The sequence below is a fragment of the Lygodium microphyllum genome, chromosome 30, assembly GCF_053477565.2.
Source record: "Lygodium microphyllum isolate KBCC chromosome 30, Lygodium_microphyllum_v1.1.10, whole genome shotgun sequence".
Lineage (NCBI taxonomy): Eukaryota > Viridiplantae > Streptophyta > Polypodiopsida > Schizaeales > Lygodiaceae > Lygodium > Lygodium microphyllum.
The window spans coordinates 100181883-100191593 of NC_141164.1; the positions used below are offsets into that span (position 1 = coordinate 100181883).

At 38.9% G+C, this 9711-nt stretch overlaps 1 protein-coding gene across 3 annotated transcripts; it reads right to left on the reverse strand.

Moving 5' to 3' along the window:
* Positions 1–870: 870 nt before the first annotated feature.
* On the reverse strand, positions 871–3058 carry LOC148010176 (expansin-A16-like). Of its 3 annotated transcripts, none has more exons than XM_087672636.1 (4): positions 2803–3058; positions 2442–2697; positions 1888–2191; positions 871–1663 (listed from the first exon to the last, which is right to left on the reverse strand). In XM_087672636.1, exons 2-4 carry the CDS (start codon positions 2587–2589, stop codon positions 1351–1353), a joined length of 765 nt encoding a protein of 254 aa, XP_087528762.1. In that variant the 5' UTR covers positions 2590–2697; positions 2803–3058; the 3' UTR covers positions 871–1350. The 3 variants fall into 3 exon arrangements, with proteins under 3 accessions (XP_087528762.1, XP_087528763.1, XP_087528761.1); XM_087672637.1 differs by having other exon boundaries at positions 2768–3058; XM_087672635.1 differs by having other exon boundaries at positions 2442–3057.
* Between the last annotated feature and the right edge of the window lie 6653 nt (positions 3059–9711).

Consider the following 9711-nt stretch of genomic DNA (forward strand, 5'->3'; position numbering starts at 1 on the left):
GAGAGATTGAAAAGGAGAGAGAGAGAGAGAGAGTAGAAGAGAGAGAGAGTCAATGAGACAGAGAGAAAGCATGGGGGTGATACAACCCAATAATTGCTTTCCTAAATGCATTGAATGTCACATGTAAAATTGCAATAATTTTTTTAAAAATTGTGTCCACATGTAGCAATTTAAGGTGGCAATAGACATGTCCCTAAATGTACATCTAATAACCACATCATGCTTCCATTGTGCTATAGTGAAAGTTGGATGAACTTAATATTGTGGACTTGCTTGGATTAATGTGACATGCTTAATGAGGCAACAATGTATACGTATCTTACTTCCTTTATAAAGTAAATGTGCCTCCCTTTGTATCCTCCCACCTTCTTACGTGACTAGCTAGAATTTTGACCTTGTAGTTTAGATCAATATATCTTAAACTTTAACTTTATTAATAGTGGCTCTGCACATGGTGGTTACGGCTTACCTTTGACTTTAATCATTTTGCTTTCCTTTATCAATATCTTTATACATGCCACAAATTGGTGTAACGTAAAATTTATTGTAAATTCTCAAAGAATACTTGGAAGTGCTAAAAGAGGCTTAAAAACTTGAAGCGCCTAAACTTTCTCACTGAACGACAAGCAAGCATGCGTAATTTCTTATTCGACTAAAGCTCCTTCAGTTCCTAATTATACTAAAGCTGAACCTAAAGTTCCTAATTATACTTTCTAAATTCCACTAAAGCTTTCCAAGTTCCTAATTATACTGAAGTAGGCTAATAATGCAGGTCCCTCCAAACTTTTAAGTTCAAAGCTTACCTTTCTACTACGAAAACTCATTTTGTGAGCACTGACCATATATGTCCCACTAGTGAAGCAAGGCGATTCAGACCTCTGAAATGAGATTGTATTATGGGGGCAGATGATTTCTTTTTGAAGTACATGGATCAGAAGGGCTGTACAAGTGGGAAACGGAGGCTCTCAAAACATAAATGAATACGATACAATGCCATATGTATAGATTAGAGAGTACGAGGCTAGTGGCAAAAGAATGCAGCGCAGCGTAAATATTGGGGTGGACGCTGATCAACAATCAGCGTCGACAAGCCTGACTGCTTGATTGGTAGATTGGAGCTGCTGGGTCGATAATAAGAATCGTTATAATCAAAAGCGATTGATTCATGAATGAAATGAATGATGAGAGGCGACCGGATGATTAGTGAGCTGAGGGATCATGAGGGGCGGCGCAGCTGCAGGAGATTAAGAGAATATTGATGATCATACTTGTAGCCGCAGAGATGGGTTGATGAGGGTGATCATGCTTGATAAATTATACTGAAGGTGGTATAAGTAGGGATGGTGATGATCAGTTACAAGGGTAATTGTTGCCGGCGAAGGTCTGGCCGAACTGCCAGGTGGAGTCGGCGACGTCGAAGCTGCTGCAGGAGGCGCCGTCGCTGGTGATGACCTGGAAGGAGAGGGCCTGGCCCACGAGATTCTGCGTGCACTCCCAGTTCTGGCCCCAGTTCCGCTTCATGGACATCCAGCCCGTGCCCGAGCCCTTGATCCGCACCTTCCGCACATCCCCCGCCCCCGCCACGTTCGTGATGAGCACCAGGTTGAAGTTGGGGTTCCCGTTGATCGTAAACTCCATGCCCCCCGTCTTCACGCAGCTCACCCTGATCAATCAAGTCCATCCAACATTTTCTCTCATTAATTCAAAGGATTTGGGACGCGGATGCAAGGATCGAAGTGATACACCCCTATTTAGTACTTGTGAGAGGTTCCATCCAAGGGTGGATTCAAGCCTTGACAAAAATGGAACAATAGTCGAAGCAAAGGCTCTTCATCAATGAGAAGCAACGAGGAGAGACTGGCGGAGGAGGAGGAGGTGTGGAAATACCTTCGGAAGAGGACGGGGATGACGCCGGCGACGGGGTCGGCGAGCTTGACGAAGGAGGGGTAGGCCATGTCAAAGTGGACGCGCGGCGGGTCGCACCAGCCGCCGAGGCTGCCCGTGGGGCAGAAGTTGGTGGCCGTGATGACGATGCTGGGGTAGCCCGCCACGCAGCCGGCCTTCCTGCCGTCGCACTTTACCTCGAAGCACGCCCCGCACGTCGCCCCCTTGTGGAACAGCGGCGCGCTCAGCGCTGCCGTCGCCGTCCCATACCCCGTGCTGTACAGGTTCCCATACCCGCACGCCCCTCCTGCAACAACAATTTCCATCCTCCTACCGTTAATTACACATAGCATCGCTTGTTTCTACATTCTTATCGACATAACTACTGATCAGACGTAATCCCTGATCAGGAATTACTCCCTGTCCATGGCCGAGTCGTCATACGATCATGATCCCTTTCGGGCAGCTGATTTTCAAACACTCCCGCTCCTCGCCTTATAGTACATACCATGACTATATTACATATACCAAAAATACATCAAAGACAATATGCTTACCCATCGTGCCCGACGCATCGCTTCCCCCATAGAACGTCGCATGCCCCCTTCTCCACACTTTCGCCGATTCACTCTCCGTCACTGCAACAACTAGCACCGTCAAAGCGATGGCGGCTGCGACCTGCGCGAGCTGCTTGACCTGAGCCATCTCTTCTTCTATGATCACAATTATACACAACTGCTCCGGATTTACAGCTTACGGCAGCAGCCGAAATCGGTGAGATAGAAAGCTGGCTGCTTGCTCTGATCTTATTAGCTGCAGGGTAAATTGCAAATTAGTAGTTTGCAATCTGGAAGACGGAGCTTCAAGAGCCAGAAGTCTGCACCTTCCTCAACTTAAATAGAGCTTAATCGTCGAGACCTGTGCGAGGTGAACGTGTTTCCGAGCTTCCCAATGCTGAAACCTTAGCAGCTTAATATCGCAGCTAAGGCTAGCTAATACAAGTTATATATTAGATCTCAATTGCCCGTTATGGCTTATGATCAATGCCCACGTCTTGTAAGGCTGTATTGGAGAAACCACTTCGAGAGATGTGTGCTGGACCCTTCAAGTATTAGAGCCCTTTTATGTCAGCACGTCGATCCCTTCGGTCGGCAGTCACTCCCCATTCCCCGGCCTTTTCCCAACCACTAAAATTGCCACCCTCCTACCTTTCGCTCGATCATTGATGATTAAATGAATGGCATGTGCTACAGTAGCATCAGCTTTTGCCTCAAGCCCCGGAAGAAAAAACCACCCCTCACCCCAACCTCTAGCCTTTTCCCAATTAGTATCATTATGCCATGCCAGAATGTGGTGACCATGACCTAATCATGGTGTGTTTTAATACGACGTTTAAGCGAACATCGCCTGCTTTTTGATTGGATAAAATATACGAAGGGAGACTTGAGGCAAAGGTTCTTATTTTATAATTGAGTAAGGGGGAGATTATCGGCTTGCATGTTCGTAAAGGTGGTTTGAGGATGTCAGCTGGATGCATTTGGTCACCGATTCAATCGTACCTTGTGGAGTACTTCGGCTTTGGAAGAATGAGAAGGGGCAGCAAATCGGAGAAATTCCGTGGACTTTAAAAGCTAAGCCAGGGATTAAATCTTTAATGTGTAATGTGCCGAAAAGTCTCCACTTTCAAGGTATGAGGAGAGAATGGGAACTTGGAAGGGTTTGTGATTAGAAGGAATGGGAAAAGAAAACTAGAAAAAAGGGATGGAAAAGGTGGCAAATGGCAATAGCCAGCGGCCTGCATGTTACCTCGGAAACATACTCACCCTGCGGCGCAAGGCAGGCTTGCTCTAGTCAGATGATCCATGCCATGTGGACGAATAGCGCTGTGAGATTCAATGCTCCCGATTGGTCAAAAAAGCAGGGAAATGCAGACTAGACTCAGAAATCGTGGACAAGATAATCAACTGCCGTCATCGGACGCGTTTTTGGGTTCATCGGCCCGGTTGCCAACTCATCCTTCTAGGGTTGATTTACGCCTCCTGAGTGGCCCCCCCCTTCTCCACTTTCCCACTGACCTCCTTCCTCCGTGACTTCCTTCCACATCATCGTTGCGATCATCGCCTACCTAAAACCTTTCGCCTCGTCTACGTTTTGACATAACAATAATCAAACCCTCCTCTTCGTTGTTCCATGTTTGGAAATTGGTCGCCTTATTTATCCTTGGCTATAGCCAATTGTTACATTATATCAACTAGCGTTCTGCGTGCGCTCTTGGTCGCTTCGTGGCAGCTTCGCTGCCTTGAAGCGGCAAGCAAAGTTTCCGTGCTATCGCATGGCAACTTCGCTCAACAATCCATTTCTCATCTTTCTCTCTCCTCTTTTTTCTCTCATTCTTTCTCTCTCTCTACCCCCCAAAATTCCCTATGTCTAATTTTTTCTCTCTGTCTCTGTCTCTCTCCCTTTCTTTGCCTTCCATTTTAGTTTATTTTTTTTCCTCTCTTAGTTCTCTCTCTCCTTTTTTTCTCTCCCCGCTTTTCTTCTCTCTCTCTCTCTCTCCTTTTATTCTCTCCCCTCTCTCCTCTCTTTTTCTTCTCTCTCCCTCTCCTCTTTTTTCCGTTTTTTTCTTCTCTCTCTCTCTCTTCATTCTCTTTTTAAATTTTTTCTTTTCTCTCTCTCTTCTCTTTGTACTTTTCTTCTCTCTCTCTCTCTCCACTCTTTCCCTTCTCTCTTTCTCCTCTATTTTTTATTCTCTCTCTTTTTAAATTTTATCTTTTCTCTCTCTATAATTCTCTCTACATGTTCTCTCTCTCTTCTTCTTCTTCTTTCACTTTCTCCCCCCCCTTAGTCTCTCTTAAAGTATGTACATTTTATCTTTCACTTTATGTTTATATTCTCTCTCTTCTCCTCTCTCTCTCTCTCTCCATCCCCTTTTCTTCTTCTCCCCTTTCTCCTAATTTTCCTTTTTTTCTTCTCTCCCTCTCTTTCTTTTAAATTTTATCTTTTTCTTCCCTTCTCTTTTTTAAATGTTATATTCTCTCTCTCTCTCTTCCCCCCTCTCTCCTCTCTCCCTTCCTCTCTCTCTAAAAAAATATTTAAAATTTAAAAAGACTTTTCTCTTTTTTCTTTTTTCTCATCTCTCTTCCTCTTTTCCTCTCTCTTGTTCTTATTCTTCTTCTCTCTCTCTTTCTCTTCCCCCTCTCCTCTCCTTTCCTTCTCTCTCTTCTTTTTTCTTTTTTTTCTTTTCTCTTTAAATTTTTGTCTTTTCTTTTTCTTTTAAATTTTATCTTTCCTCTCTCTATAATTCTTTATGTGTTCAAATTCTCTCTCTTCTTCTTATTTTCTCTCTCTCATTTTCTTCTCTCTGTCTCTGTTTCCCCTCTCTCCTCTTTTTTCCTTTTTCTTTCCCTCTCTCTCTCTCTCTTAAATTTTATATTTTCTCTCTCTATAATTCTCTTTCTCTCTGTTCCCTCCCTCTCCTTTTCTTTCTTTTTTGCTCTTTGTAATCCTCTCTCTCTCTCTCTCTCTCTCTCTCTCTCTCTCCCTCCTTACTTTAATTAAACAAAAAGTTTACATTTAAAAGTTTAATCAGAGAGAGAGAGAGAGAGAGAGAGAGAGAGAGAGAGAGAACCTAGGTCCTACGCATGAGAGAGAGGGGGGAGGGGGAGAAGAAAAATGTTTAATTAAAAAAGACTATTCTCTTGCCTATTTCTCCCCCTTCTCTCTCCGTCTTCTTCTTTTTATCATTCTTCTTCTTCTTCTCTCTCTTTTTTTTATTCTATCTTCTTCTCAAAGTGTGTGAAAAACTATGTTCGAAAAAATTTTAATTAAAAAAAGCTTAATCTAACTGAGAGAGAGAGATGGAGAGATAGAAAGAGAGAGAGAGAGAGAGAGAGAGAGAGAGAGAGAAATTTTTTATTTAAAAAGAAGTTTGATTTAATTAAAGGAGAGAGAGAGAGAGAGAGAGAGAGAGAGAGAGAGAAAACCTAGGCCCTACACATGAGAGAGAGGGGGAGAGGGGAGGAATTTAATTAAAAAAGGAAGGGGATTTTAATTTAAAAAAAGGAGGTGAAGAAATGAGGCTTTAATGAAAAAAGGAAAGAAGAAGAGAAAATGAGATATTACACATGAGAAAGAGAGGAGGGGAGGGGGTTTTGATTAAAGAAAAGAGGTTTGGAAAAGGGGGTAGCTTCAGGAAGCCCTCTGGAGGCTCGAGGCTTTTCAAACCTATAGCTAAAATAATATAGTAATGAGATGATAAACGCCTTCAAAACTTTAGCTCCTTGGGTCATTGGCATTTTTGGCATCCTGAAAGTTATTTATACTATATATATTACATGTTCTGTGCTTGGTCTCCTCCTGGCATGAAGTGCTCGTTTACGTTTTGTACATAATAGCATTGAAAGTATCCAAAATATAGAATTCTTATATACAAAGGAGTATTTCGATTAGTAAATCCATTGTCTGGTGATCTTTCAATTACTCTGGCTAAAGTTTTAGAGATTATGTCATTAGTAGCCATAGTGCATAATGCCTCTTGAATTTTCATTTGGTAAGGTTTTAAATTTTGTATGAGCCATTTAACAAAAGATATTTTAAAAATATAAAAAAGTAAAAATTTTAAACCAAAAGAAAAATGTTATTAAAAAAGTCAATACACCTTACAATGGAAAAATAAACCCTAAAAACAAAGACAAATTTAATATATTTTACAATTAAAAAATAAATCCTAAGAATAATCAAGGATAAAAAAGAAGTTTAATTTTTTAAAAATTATTGAGTTAAAAGTACTTTGTATATAATAATTTATCTACACATGTTTTTGTATAAAAGAAAAAAGATGAAATAACTTAAATATAATTTTATTCAAATATCAATAGCCACAATACATAATGCCTCTTAAATTCTCATTTGGTAAGTTGATGCACCTTAAATAAGAAAAAAAAAAGTTTGATTCATATAATAGTAAATATTTTGCAAAAAGAAAAAGTAAAAAATCAAAATGTATTGAAAGAAGCTAATGCACATTACAATCCAAAAATAAACCTTAACAACAATGAATGAAAATAAAAAAGTATGTTTCAAAATAATAATTATTGATTTAAAAATACTTTGTGTATAAGAACTTGTTTATATATGCTCTTATATAAATGTGAAGGATACAATTAAAAAAATAATACAAATATACTTTTAATTAAAAACTAAATACATAAAAAAACTTGAGAGAGTGTAATACTTCTTTTTTGTACGGATATGCAGAAAAAGATGAAATAAAATAAAGCTTAGTGATATTGCAAAGAGATATAATGCAAACGGAATATAAAAAAGAGTCTATACTTAGAGTAAGAAAATAAATATTATAATCATGGCAGATAGTTCAAATAAACATTACACTTATGATAAATTATTCAAATAACTTTGTGTAGAAGATTGAAAATAGAGGTTATAATACTTTATATAAAATTTTATTGTACATAATTAACTAACTTGGTTCAGTCTTGTAGCTGTATGTTGAGATATCAAGCTCTACATGAGCTGACATCTACTATGCACATTGGTGATATGGTAGGATATTACTCAGTGGCATGTTAAGTGACCAACATGAGAATATGTCAATGATTCTACAACTAGACTACAACCACGTAGTCCACCCTTGGTTATGGCACATTTATCGTGATACCTCTTCTTTCCTTAGCGGGTTCACACTTAGTGACCATATATACATACATTGTGAAACTTTCATCTTAGTCTATTATCATGTTGTAGACTTAGCTCTTTTGTGTGAAAGAAGAAGAATAAGATTTCGGTTCTATCTCTCTGTATTCTTAAGTCTCCACTGCTTTGTGTGTTTGTGCTCTTGGATGCTTCAACTCTTTTCTCTTGTCTATTTTCATAATATTAGAGCCATTCTCAAGTCTCCACTGCTTTGTGTGTTTGTGCTCTTGGATGCTTCAACTCTTTTCTCTTGTCTATTTTCATACTATTAGAGCCATTCCACGACTACATAGAGCTCGATTGAAGACTGAGGTGAAGGCGTTGGATCACGAAAGCAAGCAATGTGTAAGAAGATATTCTATCTTACTTTATTTCCCTTGGATTATAGTTGCACGAGGCTCCTAAGGTTAGTAGGGTTATAGTCTCCGATTGTAGTGAAACTTGGTGAGCAAAATGAATAGCATATATACTGTAGATAATCCATTTATAAGTTTTTAGCTGTGTTTTTTTGTATCTAAGGTCATTTTGGCCCGCGTTTGGATTTGCAAGTGATCAATTGCAATAGTTTTTGGGCATACTGTAGTTTCGCTTGTGTCGGCCATTTACAATTACATAGGTTATAGATCTCGAATCTATAAGGCTTGAAGTGTTTGCTAGGTTGCAGATACAAAAGGTATCTCCATATAGATTGTAGATTTTATTGTGCAGTTATCAGTGAAAAAGGCTACATGTTTAGTTGTAATGCACCTTAGGTGTATCAACTTGGCACTAGCAAATTGTAAATTTTTACGAGTTTTTTAAAAATCAAAATGTTTGATAACTTCAACCACATTGTTAGCTAGAAATTATCCTACATGGAAGTTCAAGATGACAAATTTCTTAAAGGACAAAGGTGTTTGGACTTACATTGAAGGAGTAATTGTAGTAGCAATCAAAGTTCTAGTGTAAAGTGCTACTACAAATTAGGTAAAGACTAAGCAAGATTGGGTATAAACACATAGTAAAGTCATGTATTGGTTGTTGTTTGTCAATGTCATAAATAGTATAATGGACTATTTAAGAAATCTAATACCCCCACAATTGCATGAAAGAATCTAGCAAGGCTATTTAGAGTAAACATAAAGGTTAGAAATCTACAGCTCAAATCAGAGTGGAACCAAGTGAAAAGAGAGAATCTATCTATTAATGATTACACCTTGAAGATCAAGAGTATCATTTGGAAGCTCTTGGATCTATCAGTATGGTAGTTGATGATGATGATAATGTTATGCATGCATGCTTAGATGGACTTGGAGATAAATACAAGAGCTTCATGTCATCTATGAATATGAGGGATGATATCTCTGATTTCTTAGACTTGATTTCCATGTTGATAATAGAGGAGAAGAACCTTGGCTTGTAGATATAGAGGTCATGATAGAGACCAAGGTGATAGTCATGGTTAAGGTTATGATGCATAGCAAAGTAGAGGAGGCCTATCTTGAGGAAGGGGGAGTCAAAGAGGGAAAAATGCTACAAATTCTAATAGGTAACATAATTCTGGTAATAGTAGAGAGTATTTGCATTGTGGTAAAAAAGTTCACATTTCTTAAAAATATTTCAAAAAGAAGACTGAAAGTAGAAATAAAAAAGGGCAAGGCAATTATGCACCAGTAGTAGATACAATAATGATAGAAGTAAACAATTGTTTATTATACAACACTTAATGAATACTATGACTATTGATGGTTCATCAATGAATGATTTATAGTATGTAGACTCAAGTGCCTCTTGCCACATGACTTCTTATGGAGAGTGGTTTAGAGAGATGCGCAATTCAAAGTCTCCAAGCCATGTGGGGATAGGGAATGATACAACTCATCCAATTACTCATGTTGGAAATGTTTCTTTGAGTATGTAATATGGTAAAACTAAGTACTTGCCTAATGTGCTGCATTTACCAGATATTACAAAAAACTTAGTTTCTGTTGGTCAAATAATAGAATAGGGATCGTAGGTTCGGTTCACATCTGATGGTTATTATGTAGAAGATCACATAAATGATTGCAAATTGATTATAAAAGGAAACCATACTAGTAAATTGTGGATACAGTCAAAATAGGTTGTGGATGGTCC

Coding starts and splice junctions, on each gene's coding strand:
- LOC148010176 (XM_087672636.1), bottom strand. CDS start 2,589: ATGGCTCAGGTCAAGCAGCTCGCGCAGGTCGCAGCCGCCATCGCTTTG. Junction 2,192..2,441: donor CGATGCGTCGGGCACGATGG/GTAAGCATATTG, acceptor TTGTTGTTGCAG/GAGGGGCGTGCGGGTATGGG. Junction 1,664..1,887: donor ATCCCCGTCCTCTTCCGAAG/GTATTTCCACAC, acceptor TTGATTGATCAG/GGTGAGCTGCGTGAAGACGG.